Here is an 18755-nt window from a genome sequence, read left to right on the forward strand (position 1 = left end):
TCCTCCTCCTCCTCCTGCTCCTCGTCCTCTACACCAGCTGGTAGCCCGAGCCAGACGTCTGGTCGTATTCTATTGTGTACTGCGTGGTCCAGTCCACCGTCACGGGCCGGATGAGGCCGCAGCAGCGGATCTCGAAGAAATCTATGAGGTTTCTGATGCAGCCATGGCTACAGTGGGGGAGAGAGAGAGGAGGAAACAGTGTCATTACAAACAGAGCTGGAAGGGTGAGAGAAGCACAGTTTATCATGCATGAGATTCTGGACTGCTCTGCTTTCATAACACGCTTCCTTTAGAGCAGTGGAAAGAAAAGATCCAGAATGCACACTTAAATGTTAAATTTACTGTTTGGCCACAATGACCACTGTTACATTTGGAGGAAAAGGAGCACCATCCCAACTGAGAAGCACGGGGGTGGCAGCATCATGTTGTGGGGGTGTTTTGCTGCAGGAGGGACTGGTGCACTTCACATAGTAGATGAGGTGAAGAACATTATGTGGAAATATTGAAGCAGCATCACAAGACATAAGCCAGGACGTTAAAGCTTTAAATAGGTCTTCAGATGGACAATGACCCTCAGCACAGCGCCAGATTAGTTACAGAGAGGCTTCAGGACAACAAAGTCAGTGTTGTAGAGCGGTCAACACAAAGTCCTGACCTCAGTCCTGATCACATTCGTGGGCAGAGTTGAAAAGATGTGTGGAGCAAGGAGACCAACAAATTGGACTCAGTTACACCAGAAGTAATGGGCCAGAATTCATCAAACTGTTGTGAGACGCTTTAGGAATGAACCCAAAACGTTTGACCCAAGTCATACAGTTTAAAGGCAACACGACCAAATACTAAGGAAAGACTGTTATGTAAATTAGTTTATATTTAATGACTGATACGTCATTTGCATATTAATATATAAATATGAAATTTCAGAAAACTTGAAATTCAAAAAGTGATTTTCTCAATTTAAGTAATCAACTGGGAAGGTTTCATGTTGATGTGTATTAGTTAAAATTTGGATGGAAAGTTGAGAGTTTCCATGTTTTTTTTTTTTATAACACATACTGCTACGTTCTGAGTCAGAAATCCCCCCTCATGCAACGTTCACATGGGATTGGCTGTGTATCAGTCCTACCCTGATTTATAGAACATTTTAGTCCTAGAGACATGGTGATAACAGATTCATGGAGTGACAAAATCTCATCTAACATATCAACAAAATGAGAGAAACGTTTTAAAGCTGGCCTCATCCAATGGAAATACATCATTTGCATATCGAAACATTTTTAGAAAACTTGTTAAACAAAAACATCACAGTCTGAGATGCAATCCTAGTCGACAGAGGAAGTTTCATGTAATTATCTATTAATTTATCCGATTCATCTTTAGTGAAATAGGAGGCAGTGTGAGCTCACAGTGAGGTGTACAGGAACACTTCTAGACTTAATGACGCTGAAGACAGGCGAGGCTGCAAAATAGCTGAACACACTGATTGTTCAGGTCAGTATCATCCTTCTACTGTTTCTCTGTGACATAAATTTCATCATCTCAGGTCTGTGTGGAGTATATAGATAGTGTTCTACTGCACATGTGTGGAATGCAGTCTGCCAAGAGGCCTCCATGCAGACTAGGAGGTAGTGGAACAGCAACAATTACTCATCTGTGGTGTCTGTGTGTCTGCAAGGGAGGACAGTCGAAGCTTAGAAGATCACGTCTTAATGAGCTTCCATGTTAAAGAAGAGGGTGTTTCTATTATTTTGTCCCAACCCCAGTTCATCCAAAATGAACTTGACCTGAAACAAATCCATCCATCCATTATCTATACACCGCTTAATCCTCACTAGGGTCATGGGGGGCTGGAGTCTATCCCAGCTGACTCAGGGTGAAGGCAGGTTCACCTGGACAGGTCACCAGTCTATCACACTTAGAGACAGACAACCAAGCACACTCACATTCACACCTACGGACAATTTAGAATCACCAATTAACCTCAACATGTTTTTGGACTGTGTGGGAGGAAGCCAGAGAACCCAGAGAGAACCCACACTGCACGGGGAGAACATGGAGACTCCACGCAGAAAGATTCCGGTGCCCCCACCGGGAAGCGAACCGGCGACCTTCTTGCTGCGAGGCAACAGTGCTACCAACTGCACCACCTTGCAGCCCACCTTCAACAAATGTCTGTCTAAAACATCTAAAAGGTTCAACAGCAAGTGAACATCACAGCCTCAAACACGTAGGATTTGTTGCAGGACTGTTGGGTTAGACTGAGTGTATATATAGTAGAGGGATGTGAAAAGCATTTTGAGCTCGGCTTCAAAGCTGATAAATTTATACAGAAGACGTGGGATGGATTCAGCCAGGTTGCCCAGGTTTCATCACTTTCTGTTTGCTTTTCTGAAAATGAAACAGCAACATCTGTTTCCAGAGACAGTGAAGCTCTGACTCAGTTTTCATGAGGACCGTTTCCAGAAAGTCTGAAATCTGTTCACAGCGAGGTGAGGTAATAAATAACCAAACGGATGGCGCTGTTTACTATTGAACTATCAAATATTCTCTTCACCTCAACTGTGCGCTCATGTAGGAGTTAGATGCCCGCATGATTTTTTCTTAATGTGGCTGAGACCGCTCTGCAATGCGATGGGCAAAAGTGTTGAATGAAAGCTGGCTTACTTGAAGGGGCTCTCGATGGACGTGGCTGTGACTTTAAAGTGCTTGTATCTCCGAGCGTTCATCCTCTCGTTGGTGGTGATTCCCAGAGCGGCGATCTGCAAGACGTCAGAGCAGAGAGGTCGGGTCAACATTTCAGAGGAACAACAAGCTGCTCAGATTCTGGAGACCTGGTGTTCAAACAGCAAACCCGTTACCTGGTAGAGCTGACACATGATGAGCACAGCCACCCACATGAAGTGGAAGACGCTGTTGAGGAACATCCAGAACATCCAGGGGGAGCAGGAGGCGATCTGCGTCAGATAGAGCCAGAAACCATCCTTGGCGTAACTGGTGGCGCAGTGGATCCTCCAGTCTGGGGGGGAGAGAGGAGAGGAGTTAGCAGAGAAGTCACATGTGAAACTGGAAGAAATACAGCAAATGAGGGGTTTTGTTCTTACAGGAGATGCAGCCGTACATCATCCAGCAGATCATGCAGAGCAGGAAGAACAGATAACCCATGAAGTAGCGGTGATTCCCACTTCCTGCACAGGAGAAAAAAAAAACATGTCCTGTTGTCACGTTGCTCTGATATCAGATCACGTCCTCTTCTCACCCTCAGTTTATGATTCTGGACGTCTCTGCCAACTGAAGCGAAGGTTTTTGGGGAAACTGCTTGAAAAGCTAGTTTACTAAAGAGCAGGATTTCCTGTTTTCAGGTTTAAACAATGACGTGCTCTTCCTCAAAGCTGGCCTGACACTGAAACAGTCCCTGATTGGGCACAGATTTGACCTGCACTTGCTCAAAACTGTACATCTGTCCTCAAAAATAGTGCTGCTTGCAAAGATTTACTGTGCTCCTACTCCACTCCTCCTTCCCGCACTTGTGAAACTTCAGCTCTATAATCTCTGCTCCTGCTCTTGGGTTTTTGAGTAACATGCGACCAACTCTTGCCGACACTATGGTGCAAATGTTCCAAGCAGAGAGTGTTTGATTCCCAGCCTGCTGGACTTTTACTGCATGTCACCTCTTCTTTCAGTCTAGTTTTTGGGCTGCTTTGCCTCCATTGTTATAACAGCTGAAGAGTGACATGGAGGCAGAAGGAGATGGATGACGTGCAACAGAGGGGCCTGTGCTGGACTTGAAGCCAGGCTGCTGTGGTACAGATCTAGAACCTTAGTGCCTGGTGCACGGGCTTTACCAGTGAAGTTAGCAGGGAACAGCACTGAGTCATTTCTTCACTCTCCACAAACCACAGACACTGCGGGAGATATGTACTGGAGGAAAATGAAGACGATCCAGAAGGTTTTACAGCCTCCTATATAAGAGTCTGTAGCAATGTTAGATGCTCTGTGCAAACACCACACAATGATGCTTTCAGCCAGCTAACGCTAACATGCTGCTGTTGAGAACATTTTTAAAGTAAAAAGTCAAATTTTTCTTATTGCAGCTCCTTAAAAGTGGATGTTTTCTGGTTTCTCTTCTCCTCTATGACAGCAAACTCAATGTTTTCAGTGTCCAAAACAGGACATTTAAAAACGTCATCTTGGGCTTTGGGAAACAATGACTGACATTTTTCACAGCTTTCTGGACCAAACAACTAATTAATAAATCAAGAAATTAACTGACAGATTACTGAACAATGGAAATAATAGCAAGTTGCACACCACTTGAACAGGAGCTCCTTGTAACATTTGAAGGCATACAAGTGACAGAGGCTAAAAGCAGTGGACAGGAAGGATGACTGCTGAAGTGACCGGGTGGCTGTGGACATATTCTAATGTCCTCTACTTCAGACTAGATTAAACATTGACATAAATGCAAAGAGCTGAGCTCACACTAAGTATTCACCCTGAGCACTGAACAGACTTTCCTCTAGTTTCATCAGGCTCACAGCCTCCTCCTCCTCCTCCTCCTCCTCCTCCCTCTGTGGTCCCATCAGGCCACTATCAGGAGGAGGGACCTGCTGTTTGTTCAGACAGTTTCCTCACTTTTAAAGCCTCATCCTGACCACCTGCTTTCAAAATGGAAGGGTTACAACCCCCCCACCACTCCTTCCTTCCTCTACTGTCTCCAGTCTGCTTCACAGACCAACAACCAACAACACACACATATCCCCCTGTGGCTTCCTTTTGTTTTCATCTTCATCCCCTGCATCTCGTCAGTAAACCACACTCCTGGGTTTTTGTCGTTTCTAATGAATATCCAAATTGTTCCAGGTTGTTTGCTTTAGGGTGTTTTTGATAAGCCAACTAATTTTTTGCAGTTTATTTATGTTATATTCGTATGATTACCTGCTGTTCTGACAGTGATATTTGAACTGGTGCAGTTTTAATAAGAATTACTGAATGCATCCATTCTACAAATTCACAACTACTCGCAGCTGGGCATCGTGTCCCTGCTAGTTTTCCCTTGACATTTTTCTTCCCTTTTTGAAATAAAACCTATGTACATGTACAGTACGTCAAACAGTTGCCCTCAGCTTGCTCCTGTTGTGTGCACCAGCACTAAAATGAATCAAAAGCAGAGCCTTCAGTTAGAAGACGTGCTGCTTCTTAAAGTGGGACATGAAGCTGATAAAACACTCAAAAGCCACAACTCCCAATCTGGGAAGAAAAACCCGGAGTAGCTGCTTGTTTGGGACTCCACGTGTTGTAAATCTGTGCTGCTTGTTGACCTACCCACGCAGTTCCCCACCCAGGGACAGTGGTGGTCGAACTTGGCGATGCAGCGGTTGCACACGGCGCAGTGTTTGGACCGAATGGGCTTCCGTATCTGCGAGGAAAGTTGGAAAGAGGACGTGTTTGCATTTTTTCTGTTTTTCTTTAGCTATATGCAACAACTGTTTGCTTAAGAGGGGAAAGAGAGTTTACCAAGCAGGTGCTGCAGAATATGCTCAGATCCAGGCTTCCCGTCTCTGCCAGCTCCACAATTGTCTGGAGGAGGGGAAACAAAAACAGGATTTTCACAAACAGACAAGAGACATGGCAGAAAAATGAATGAACAACCAAGAAATTCATCTTGCCAAGGTTTGTTTGGCACGGCAACAGAAGGCCGACTGACAGCGCGCAGGCTGAGGCTGGATTTACAGCTGAGCGATCACACTGGAAGCTTGGCCGGTTTACAGTCAGCTGGGACAAAGACCACTATCAATTTATAGTTCAAGTGGATTACATTTGTTTGTCTTTTACAGGCCCGGTGCTTTTTACGAGGACTTATCTTTTATTTCGACTGCATAAATTACGAATGGTGATCCTCGTCTGTGTTTGTATTCATTGCTCTAACAGCGAATCTGTGTGCAGATCAACTAAAGATAAGAGGCTCATTTCAGCAACATCTCGGGACAGAAGGAGGAAGGGGATCCTCTACAGGGAAGGGAGGGCCTTGTAGCCTTTGATGTGAGGTAGCTGACCAGCAACTGTGCTGTGCCAACAATGAGGGTAAATTTAGCTCTTCATCAATCACAGGATGGAGAATTGGGGCCTAGTTAGAGAGCGATAATGAGGGAAAGAGAGGCCAAAGGGAGAGAAGGTGAAGGGCTCGAAACAGCAGGGCAGAGAATCTGAAATGTTAAGTAACGCTGTGATTACACACGTCAAAACAAACACGTCTAAAAGCTCATAAGCGCTGACTGCAAGTGCTGACTACACCCAGACTTAGTGACACGACAAAGAGATTCACACAGGGAGGTGGCTGACATGTGACGGCGTTACCTTTTTCTTCTGCTCCTCTGACGCTTTGATGATTCCTGGATCAGACTTCCAGGATTTGCCAAAGTTGTAGAACAGAGCCAGGGTGTTGATCAGGAAGGGCACGTGGACGGTGGCGAACGGGAGATGTTCAGTGGTGTTAAGGAACATGGTGACATCCTGTTTCTGTGTTTATTTTAACAGCAGTCAGATGCTGCTCATTTTAACCTGACGTGACAACAACAAAAAAACGACTCAATTTGTGGCACAGGATCTGCAGCAAAACTAATCTTTGCACACGTCATTTAAAGCTGGAGTAAGCACTATTAAAAAACACATAACTGTAAATGTGTTAGTTGTATTTAAAGCGGTGGCGTCAATATTTGGTTTTGAGCGAGGACACTGTCTTCTACTTTATGAGGAATAGTTTTGAGCAAACACTTTAGCCACTGTCTTGCCAAGAATTAAATAAGAACATTGACACAACTCTCACGTCTTATGCTAAGCTAAGCTACCTCGCTTCTGGCAGCAGCTTCAACGCAAGTCAGCGCCCTGGGTTAAGAAACAGTCTGACACATAAACCATTCCTGTTCTCACTTGTTTCCAGTATTGATGCTAAGCTAAGCTAAGCTAGGCTAAGCGGCTTCTTGCTGTAGTGTCACATTTGGTGCGCAGACATGAGATTGTGATGAGAACTTCTCATCTGTTTCCTCTAACACAGAGTGTGTTTCCTATCACAACAAATGCATACATTCTTGTCTACTTGTTTAAAGTTTCTAACAATAAATACTGAGCTGATGACAGCCAGAAGTGACATGACAAAGAGACCCTGTAATTTACCACAACGTTGTGAAGGACAAACATAATACTTATTGTTCTAGTAATCCCTTTGAATGACAAATAGCCATAAAACCCTTTCATGTATATTTGCTACAGTGACGTCTGTCTGCCTCAGTCAGAGTTTCTCGTCACGCTAACTTGATGAGCAGGCCGACTGTGACGCAGAGAGCAGCTCTGCCTCACCTCGACTCACCCAGTTAAGGAGGGATCACTGCCATCTGTCACAATAGCTCATCGCAACTTCCTTCCAGGAATACATAAGAGACCATTACCTTTTCCTGCTCTCACTGGGATGAAGTCAGGTCATGTGTGTACATTCTTATCTACACAACTCACTGCACAGACAGGAAAGTGTTTCCTATTAGGTGTATAAGAGAGAATAAAAGACACACACATGCTCATACTACCGCATAAACACCAAGAGCCATGGAGTGCTGCTCTAATTATCTATGTGAGGCTATTTCATCACATGAGACTGACACACTATTCCTAAGTGAATATACAAATAAGCTTGCGTTTCACAGTCTGGTGTGTAACCACAGAGACGTAAGAGCGTGACAGCTGTGGGCTCCTCCAGCGAAGACTGTCACCGATAAGCAGCACAGTCAGTCTTGCAGGTGTTCATGAGTCAGCTGAATCCCAGAGGAAAAGCAGTCAAGTGACACCAAGAGCTCCAGACTGTGAAGGCTCAAGGCTCTGTGTGCTAACGGCGACAAACATCTGGAGTGACATCCAGATGTGAAAAACTATGACGCAATCATTTCAGTGCATCCAGCGACTGAAACAACACAGATGGAAGATTCTGTTTAAACTGACACTGCTCCGTGATGCAGAGTCACAAGTTTCAGTGGGAGGTTTTAAATGGCTTCTTGATAAACAACTACGCACAAAATAGTCCCCCTCAGTTCAGGAGTAAATACACTATGTTTTACAGTAGTCATGCTAAAATACACATTTCAGCGTAACTGGCTCCAGAAAAGTGGGTGAGACGCCTCTGTGGGTAAAACCTTTCCAAGTTAAAGGGGTATTACGCTAATTTTACACCAGTCAGTCCGTCCAATTTATGGCTGTGTAACGCCAAATCAAACATGAGCGCATATCTCAGAATTAAAAAGCTAACATGCATACATTACCAGAGCCAACAGGTCTACAACGCCCACCATGTTAGTCAGCAATTAACACTGAACACAGTGCAGCTAAAGCTGATGGGGAGGTTATAAGCTTTACAGCTAACTGGTCATAAACCAGAATCTTAAGCTTCATAGTGGCGCTGCATGAAAATTTCAATAACCACTGAAGTTCATACAATTTATCCTGAGGGGAGCATGAATGTCTCAACCATCCAACAGCTGTCAAGGTGTTTTATCAAAAATCAAAACCATGAACCTCTTGATTGTGCTGGAGCAGAGTAAAAGAATCAACAAAGTCACTAGGGTACGTCCTCTGGGCACCATGAATGTCTGCTCCAGATTCACAGATGGATCCAAAGTTCAAGAAAACCCAACATAAAGTATCTTAGTAAGGTGTTGTGCTACCACGTGTCACCAGAACATTCTCCAAGCCTCTAAAACCCCACTGGATCGATGACAATCATCTACCCGAAAGATGTTCCCTTGTTTGGTGTTTCGATGAAGGTGGTAGAGAGCTCTGCCTAACATATCAGTCCAAAATGTCCCATAGGTGTTCAGTTGGGTTCAGATCTGGTTCAAGTTCAGCAAACCATTCAGCATTCAGCAATCTCTTGTGGGGGGGAAGGGGCATTGGCATCTTGAGCGAGACCACTCTGATCAGTATAAAAATGTTTCATCATAAGATAAAAGTGATCTCTCTCATTTCAAACCAAAGTGGTGGACCAACCACATGACCGGCGTTGCCAAATAACTGCTACAAGCATGGCAAAAAAGTACGACCATCGTTTACTGAACATCTAAACCTGCTACTTTAACCATTCATCAAAATATGTTTACTTCAGTATCTCCACCCTAACTGGACCACATTTCTTGATCAAAGGATTCGATGTAGATGCACAAATGAGCTACTCTTCTTCTACTTGGCTGTAGGAAGCAGGCACAACTAGGCAAACTGTTTCTCTACAGTTGATACTCAAGAATTAATTTCAAACTAAACTCTGAGATCTTCACTGTCAAAACATACTTGATGGAAACACCAGGCTCGAAAGGTTACGCCAAACACCTTAACGGATCACACCGAAGCAGCAATAAGGGGTTGAGACCCTATAAGTCTGTGTTACAGGAACAACATGCCCTCGAGCGCTGATAAGCACTTTGTCTGCACCGACTGAGTGAGAGAGGCCTCTACAAGTCCCTCAGGACCACATGAAGCCATCGATCTTCATAAGTATCTCTATAAAGACCCGAGTGTTGACTTTATCCCCTCTGAAATGACCTAATAACACTCTCTAGATCACCTCATTGGTCTACTACTAGCGGAGATGTAGCGATGGAGCTGGTGATCGATGCAATGCTTCAGATAAACAGGTCTCAACACTTACTCTGGGAGAGATGGTCAGCACCTCCCATTAGCACCTATTTATCTTTAGAAGGGCTGAGTGGTGGCATGGGTGCTCCAACAGCTGACAGCAGAGGCCGAGTACGAGGGTCAGTGGCAGATTTACCATTGAATATTCGAAGATATTAACAGCGTGCAGATGCAGTGTAACTAAGTACATGCTGCAGGCAACTGGTGCAGAATAAATGCAGCAGAAGTTAAGCAGGTACACTAAGAAGCTGCATGGTGATTATGACTGTATACCCTCATCTAATGCCAACATTTTTTTTCACTTGCTGGAAATCCGTTTATGAGCAAAGTCTTCCCTTGTTTTCCACCTGAGCATTGAGGAAAATATGATCTAAACCTGGGAAAGACAAAAAAAGAGTGCCGTAATACTGCTCCACCCATGTCATTCGATCAGATTTCAACCACAGGCCTGAGGATGATAACGAGCTCACAATGGCAGAAAGTGGGTCAGATGTGGAAAACACAAAGTTTCAACCTGGAAGGCAGAACAAAAGGTGTGCCGAAGCACTCGGTGTCCTGTGGAGATGTGATGAGAATGTGTAAAAGCGTCAATAGTAACGTGATGCTTGGTATCAGTCATTCAGTTGAAAGGTCAGCCAAGACGCTACAATGAATATATCACTTCCAGCCAGACGCTGGGATTTTCTATCCCATTACACAAATAAAATGTTTATATTCTAAACTTCGAATCACAAAATGAGAGAGTCATCCAACAACCCACTCAGGGCCTCAGTTTGCAGTTTACGTAACCGGGCTTTAAAGGGTCAGTGAGAGTAAACCGAAGCCTCCCCTGACACCACAGCCTGATAAATACAAAGGAGGACGTTAGAGGAGGTTACGGGCGTCAAACAAAGTGCTTGTTTAATGGCTGAGCAGCTTTGGAAAACCCGCAGCTTTCTGACATTGGAATGTGTGTGTGTGTGAGTGTGTGGGGGGGATGACTAATTTGATAATGGCACAAGTTTTCTATCCAAGTTTCCACCTTCATTTAGAGCAGGTTCTAAACAAGTTTCCAGGAAGTCATAAAAAAAAAAGTTAATTAAAGCATGTTTCTGTAAAGAGCAAATATTAGAAGCAGGAGTGGAAGAGGTAGGATACACTGCTGGTGGAGCGAATTAATGATCTAAATGCACTGTAGAGGAGGAAGGAACAATGAGATGCTCCAATTAAAAGGAAAAATGGTAGAAAATAAATTATGGAAATATGACATTTGTTTCTTTTGTGTGTATTAAATGGATTGCCTTTGCTGCTCCACAGAGCTGCTGACTTTTTGTCTCTTTGGTGGTGCAACATCATGACTTCTTTCTTTTATTTCCTCCACAGTACTTTCTGGCATTTTGCTTTTATCAATGAACCAAATTTCTGTCATATTTAACCTTTTTTCATTTCTCTTATTAACATATTATGTGCAAATTGAAAATGCACATAAAAAAGTAGAGGCTATTCACTCACGCACACTGTTTGGGAGAGAGCTGCAGCACTTAATCGATTATTTGTCAGCTACACAATTAATTGCCAATTACCATGATATGAGCTGATTTATCAGTTTGAGAAAAAAAAAGGTCAAAATTCTCTGAAACCAGCTGCTTAAATGGGAATACTTTCTAATTCCTTTCCTCCTCTATGACAGCAAACTGAACACCTTCTGCTGTGAACAGAACAAGACATTTAAGGACGTAATCTTAGCCACTGGAAATGACTTTAAACACTTTCGCTATCAGATGAAAATGTGCATGTGGCTCCTGGTGTTGCTATGCAACAGCATAAACAGTGCTACTCATTTGTTAATGTTAAATTTATGATTAACTTTTAGTCATAACAAGCCGTGTTCTTGAGATATCGCTTGATTTACATAAATATAAGTGATTAGAAAAACGCTGCCACTACTGAGCACTGATCTGTATGCAAGCAGTCAGCCTAACAAAAACCAACTGTCCACCAGAGTGACCGCACTGCACAACACCGAGGCCACAGCCTGCAGGAGAAGAGCTAACCTCCCTGCACAGTCAGCGACATGAAACAGCATGCCCTTCATCTGAAAGGCAGGAGAAAGACACCCTTACTGCAAAGAGAGTCATGACAGATACACAGGCTTAATGACAACCTTCATAGCTGGAGGACAAAAGAGAAGCCGGAATGAAAGGAACAAGAAAAGACCTGTCAGTAGTCAAAGGGACAAATTTCCCCACTGTAAATGATCCGTGCATGAACTTTTACCAGTGCAGAGGATGTAACATCAACAAGCCTTTGCTCTTTGGAAACAAATGCACATGTGCAAACATGACAGCTCAACACAATGTATGTCGCAGCAACAGACTCCTTCCATCTGCTCAGTATTAATGTGATAAAGACACGCCATACAGCCATAAGAAAAAACATGCTAAACTACACTCAGCAGGATTTTCTAATGTCTAAAAAGACTTTCAGAGCTCTGTTTTCATTTTCAATAAGCCCAGGTCAAAGGCATCTTCCTCTCCCCTCCCATTAGTGGAGCAATGAGGCATAAAATTAAATGCCTTCCACAAATGAAAACTCCACTCTCACCTCCTGCAATTAGCAGCTTCTGAACAGAAAGGCAATTCTTCCATGAACAGAAAAACAACAAAACGTGAGAGCAGGCACGCTGACGCCAGCAGGAACTCTCTGGAGTCGCTCTGCTGAGTTTCACCCAGCAAGCTGTTAAACTCCCGGTTCACAACATGAGCACAAACAGAGCAGCACATCCATGCAGGCACATACACTGTTAGAATGAAGGCACGGGACTGGTGACACTTTACAGCTGCATTTGTTTAACATAATTTCCACCGACACCTTCTGCTCTTTACATAAAACTTGAAACTGGCCCGTAACTTCATCTCACTCGTGTTTCCATCCACTAACACAAGTACTTTTCCTGGTAATCTTTTGTCTTCTCCAGCCAAAACACAATCAGAGCAGCAGAAAGCAGGAAAAATCCATTTTATATGACCATATGTTATTGAGATCCTCCTTGCTGGGAGATTGCAAAATATATGCGTAGGCCTGACAGATTTAGAAAAGCTCTAGGATTACGTTGCATGAATTGTGCAACTGTTTATAAGACAAGACTGTGTGAGTGTTTCTGGACGCTTCATCGTCCTCCCACAGTCCAAAGACTTGCATAGCAGGTTAACTGGGGATTCCTAAAGCGTACATAGCGGCCTGTCTCTAAGTTAGGACAAAGCTGCTAGAGCTAATGGATACATACTTCATATGATAACCATCTCAAAATAACATTGCTGTTTTTTTTTTTACACACTTTTTAAGGGACTAGATAAAAATGTATGAAATACTCTCATTTCTTCAGGAGCAATGACTCACTGGAGTCACAAAACACACATTGAAGTAATTTTGACATACAGTGGTGACTCAGTAATCCGACCCTCAATGTAAAAGCTTCTTTTATGTCTGATAGCAAGGCTGTCGGATCGTCGAGGTGGAGATACAAGGAGGGCTTGAAGTTTGTGTTAATATTTATTGTTCATAGTTGTTATATTAACTAGTAGGGCTGGTCTGAATAGCACTTTTCTGGTGGCCTAATTAATGATGAATATCAGAATATTTGGCGTAGTCAGGGGGACACCTCCACCCCGGGGGAGCGCTCCGACGGGGTGGAGCTGGCCAGAACGCACAGGCAGTACGTGGCTGCTGATGCTAGTTTAGTTAGTGGTCACAGTTCTGTTTCCACCATCAGTGGCGGCGGGGGAGTGGCAGATACACTCCACCGTTACCATCCATGTTTACTTCCGCAAACACTGAGCATGCTCGCCGCCTGTGACGTCGTCGTGTCCTCTTCTGCGCATGCGGGACACTTCTGGGTCGTATGAAGCTCACACAGCAGATCACATACAAGTTACATTTAATTGGAAATGTGAACAAACTCACAAAAAAATCTGATTTTACAAAAAAATCTGAATTGAGCATTAAGTCCTGCAGTGTGAACGTAGCCAATCTGTGGGATTGTTCAGTCAGATAATACGCCGCTATCCTGATTTGTGACATAAAATGTCATGTCGGAGTCAGAATCCAAGGCTGTCGCTATGTTAAGGCTGTTTTTATTGGGTTCTGTTTGTTTTTCCTAAAAACCTGTGTGGACAGCAAAGTTTTCAGATTGTTAAGGGTCGGATTATCGAGTCACGACTGTAAATACAAACAAGGCACATCATGGTAATCTGTGAGCTTTTCTAACTAATCCCTAAAGACAACCAAATCAAACTGATGCATTGTCACGGCCAGAGTCCACATAGAAAGTGTTTTAAGAAGGATTTCTGATGTCCGTCACTCCCCCGTTTCACTGAACAGACAGCATCAATCTACATCGACTCCAGGAGATGTGAGATGTGCATCACCTGGGACACTTTATGTGGCTGTTACTTGTCCTCTGGCATGCTAACTGAATCTCAACAGACAGCTCCTTAAATCACACAAACCTAGTGCGCTTTTTATACTGTGAACTTCTTAATGGAGGGTTTTTATGTGTCTAGCTCTCAGTGTCACTGTCAGCTTCCTGGTTTTACTGCCCCGCTCTCCCTACAGCAGCAAGATGAAAGGATAAATTCAGTGAGTCCATATATAAAAACGGTGCTGATTTCTTCTTTCCGACTCTAAATAAAAGCTATTTGTGTCCCGTAAACTTGTGCTGTGAGTCACCCTGACGAAGACGCTGCTCTGCTTTCGGTTGCTCCGTGTCTGTGTGACAGACAGACATTAGTGTGGAGTCAACAGATTGAATGCTTCAGTAACACTAACACCACATGCACACCAGCGACAACTCAACGCTGCGCTGCTCACGCTGCGCCTTCACAGTCGGGCTTGTGCTGTTGTTTTCTAGTCCAAAAGAAAAGGATATCATTCCAGAACCAGTAAAACCAGGTGGTGTACATCCAGAACTTGGTCGCCAGGTAGATTCCCAGAGGCAGAGCGCTGTGCATGGAGTGGTCGAAAAAAGCCCTGCAGAAAGAGAGAGAGAGACGGTCACAACTGGCAGACGTTTACTGAAATGGACGTTCATTTCTTGCCTCATTTCAGCAAATCAATAAAAGTGTCACGTCTCCCGAATGTATCAATTTTCAATTCGAAACAGCACAAAGATGGTTTATTCCATCATGACTGTAGCACTCCTGGTTCTAGTTCTGTTCAAAAGGGGCTGGTTCAGTGTCGGCAGCTTTAAATGTATCTGTGCAACTGCCGTCCACGGTCCCTTTAGGAAGAAGACTCTGTTTCTGTTGGTGACAGCTTGGAGCAAAATAACTGACACCATCGTAGCATGTGGTGAGTTTGTCAGATGACGGTGTGGTTATTAAACCAGTGGTTTCGCAGTGCAGAGCCACAGACGGGAGACAACTATGAAGTGACTGATGGTTAAAATGTCGCCTTAATGAGCTGCTTTTCGGTCACTGTTTCATACATGCTCCGTTGTCTGACTGCAACAACAGCAATAGTAGCATATGTAAATAAGAATAGCTTTATGTGGAATTCAGCTGCATTAAAATATAGCATATGTGAGCACAGAGAGCATGAGAGAACTTCTGACCATCGCTTCAGTTACCACTTCCACAGACCTCTGACCTACAGGTGTAACGTTAGTCACATTAGTCATGCAACGTGTTAACACTCAATATTTTCCACTGTTGAGGTGATGTTGTAATCAATGATAGTAAAAGATATCCACAATCTTCTGTTCTTCAGATGCTCGAAGCACATGAAGACCCTTGTGTTCACTCAGAGGGCCAACAGCAGAACATCTTGCTCGTGGCTGAGACATTTCAGAGTTAGCAGAAGCAGCTCCAGAAGGTTGATAAACCTGGAGGACTGAGAGGCAGCTGCTCATTATAGAAGCAGTGAACAGTCAGGGGGCAGGATTGTGCACATTTTTAGCTGGACCACTATTGGTTCCCCAGTTTCTATGTAGAAATCGAACAAAATTACAACTGACTTTAAAAAATGTATTTTTGCAGCTTTTATTTTAAACCACAAGTTTTGAAGACATAAAAAAATGGGATTACACCATTTGGGATCTTTAAGTTTTTGGGCTTTGCCTTAACAGCCTTCCTGCTAATCAAAAGTTGTGCACATTTTTGACAACTGTATTTATTTAGTTCTGGTCTAACTATAATGAGCCAGCACTTGTCTTGTACCATGTATCATTCCCACTACAAACGCTGCTCCAGTCGTAACTTATGCGCTGAATACACGAAGGCATTCTTCCTGCAGACGTAAAGCCTGCTCACTGGAGCACATGTGGACTAATGCGAGTTCGAAGCTTTGATCTGAATCCTGCAAGTCAGACAGCAGCAAAAAAATAAACCGCCCTATTACATGATGACACACTGCAGCTGGACTCGTGCTCACAATAGTTTCTTTCATCAAGCAAGTATTCCAATAATGTCAGTAAATACAGGTTGCCACAGCGGGTAATGGGTGTTATTGTAGTCACAGAGCTAACAGTAGTGAGAAGACAACAAACTCTCCCAACGGGACCAGATGGACGTGGTGACGGGGTTTCAGCGAGCAGTACACTCTGTGTTTGGTTGAGACGGAGGAAGAGAATGAGTGTTTGTCACTGGATGATGAGGAATGCTGGAAATGACTTCTGTGTGTTTGAAAGAAAGAATGTGTGTGTACAGCTGACGTGTTGGTGAAATAGAGATGAATGGAAAATTCATTAAACTATAGCGTCTAGTGTCAGAACATCTACAGTGCTTAACAAATTGATTAGACCACCAGCATCATGAAGTGCTTTAATTCGCACTCAGCTCTCCATGTTTTACCATTTTGAACAGGAATGAGGAATTTCAAACTGAGTTCACCTTTTTATATCCAAATTTGAGCCACTGAGCTTCTCTGAGACGTCCCCAACGAATCAAGCATAACATCCATTCATCCATCATCTACACACCTCTTAATCCTCACTAGGGTCATGGGGGGCTGGAGTCTATCCCAACTGACTCAGGGTGAAGGCAGTGAACACCCTGGGCAGGTCACCAGTCTATCACAGGGCTACACTTAGAGACAGACAACCAAGCACACTCACATTCACACCTACGGACAATTTAGAATTACCAATTAACCTCAACATGTTTTTGGACTGTGTGGGAGGAAGCCGGAGAACCCAGAGAGAACCCACACTGCACGGGGAGAACATGCAAACTCCACGCAGAAAGATCCTGGTGTCCTTGCCGGGACCCGAGGTGACAATGCTAACCACCGAGACACCTTGCAGCCCTCAAGCATAACATTCAGCCACTAAAACTACTGTTTATGTTCAGGAATGAAAGTCAATAACTACAGTTTGACATCTTAATCAAGAAATAACAATGTGTTTTACTGTTTCTTCAGTTTTTTGTAAAACAATGATGATTATATTTTAGCATTAAAAATATCATTTTGGTTAAAGAGCTTCTACATACTGGTGTATTAACCATTACAGAAACATAAACAATGATTTTGGTAATTATTAATGCTGTTAATTAAGGACAGCGGTGGCAAAAACCTGACACTGGGTGGTGGTCTGATACATTTGTTAAGCACTGTGACTCCGACTTAGATATTCATAGCAAACACAAAGTAAAGATTTGATTATATCAAAACTAAATCAAAACATGACTCAATGTATTAACTGCATGCTTCTTGGTTTGTCTGTATTGCTAGATGACTGGAAACAAACTCTGGTTTAACCACTAAATCAGCTCATGAAGAAAATGAAGTCAAGCTTTGAGTTGATAAATGATAATAAATAAATCAGCTTGGCTGTACCGCTGTATCGAGAAGAACACGATTCACGCAGCACTCTGGTAAACTGTATGTGATTGTGTATTTCTGTGACGGAGACGTACTTGGAGAGGAACTGCACGGCGACCCAGACGCCAGCGTACATGAGGCCCTTGATCAGCCAGGAGTCGATGTCCAGGTCGGCGATGAAACCAACTAGCCAGATGACCACAAAGGGTGTTCCCAGCATCACCTTCTGCCTGAACTCCTGCAGGAGATGGTAGACAGATGTTGGATGGATGGAGGTCAGAGAAGGAGAGGAAGAAGAAAAATAAAGTAGGACAGACAGGAGGACGTGTGGTGAAAGAGAAGAGGAGATGATGGGGATCAAGAAATGAATAGGAGAAGATGGGTGAGTCTCATTTCATTAAAATCTGTTTTAGTCGTTGAAATATGAGCTACTGAAAGTCAGAGAAATGAGTCATGTGATATAAAATACAGTGAACCTTTCTGAATGACTGTAGCTTGAAGCTGGAGTACAGAAGTCAGCTTGTTTTGAACATGAGAAAACTTATACTGATGATTTACCGTTAAATAGCAGGCAGCTTTAGCTTTCATGTTCAATTTTACCGTGGACAATTCATTATAAGAAGCAGACATGAGAAGAAAATAAGTGAAATTCAACCAGAATTTAAACCCACCAAACATCACGTTGTCTTACAGCTATGATTACGTATTTGTTACCTAATGCTGGGTTCAGACTGCGTAACTGTAGCCTGATAATAACCTGAACCAAAAAACATCAGGCACTGGGACTGGCTATGGGCGTCTTGCATGTAAATTGATAGTTTTATTATATCTTGGATGCCGTTTCTGCATCCTGACTAAAGGAAGAGCCTGTCCAGATGTTTCCATTCCACCTTTTGTACAATCGCCTTGTTTTAAAAATGGTAACTGTCAAGTGAATTTGAAGTAAACGTTTAATAAATATAAAACTTTTCAAATTAGGCTAATTTCCACTAACAGCTTCGAAGTGAATGAAGTCGGCTGTGTGGTGTCGTCAGAAGGTGGCAGTGTAGGCTTGGTGACACGTTGCCGTAAGAAATCGATTAGAAGCAGCCAGAAACAAATCCGAGTGTTGGCCAACCGCTCAAAACTTTAAAACCATAAAACAAAGAAAACTCTGACAGAAAAATGGAGAAACGTTTTCAGTCTAAAAAGTTTTAATTATTTTCTCACGTCGGGTGACACTGGCCATGTTTCAGGCTGTTTAGAGACAAAGACGATGAAAGACGCAAAAACAGCTGATGTGAGTTAAA

General features: G+C 43.3%; 1 protein-coding gene across 1 annotated transcript in view; it reads right to left on the reverse strand.

Moving 5' to 3' along the window:
• Positions 1-6: 6 nt before the first annotated feature.
• Positions 7-18755, reverse strand: part of zdhhc17 (zDHHC palmitoyltransferase 17) — a 39877-nt gene continuing 21128 nt past the window's right edge. The window contains exons 9-17 of the mRNA XM_008278524.1: positions 17562-17704; positions 14576-14676; positions 6355-6479; positions 5515-5577; positions 5323-5416; positions 3102-3185; positions 2859-3016; positions 2665-2759; positions 7-167 (exon numbers count right to left, since the gene is read on the reverse strand). Coding sequence (XP_008276746.1) covers positions 29-167; positions 2665-2759; positions 2859-3016; positions 3102-3185; positions 5323-5416; positions 5515-5577; positions 6355-6479; positions 14576-14676; positions 17562-17704 — 1002 coding nt within the window. The 3' untranslated portion in view covers positions 7-28. The remainder of the gene's footprint in view (positions 168-2664; positions 2760-2858; positions 3017-3101; positions 3186-5322; positions 5417-5514; positions 5578-6354; positions 6480-14575; positions 14677-17561; positions 17705-18755) is intronic.

This window comes from Stegastes partitus, unplaced genomic scaffold (assembly GCF_000690725.1).
Source record: "Stegastes partitus isolate 25-593 unplaced genomic scaffold, Stegastes_partitus-1.0.2 Scaffold126, whole genome shotgun sequence".
Classification (NCBI taxonomy): Eukaryota; Metazoa; Chordata; class Actinopteri; family Pomacentridae; genus Stegastes; species Stegastes partitus.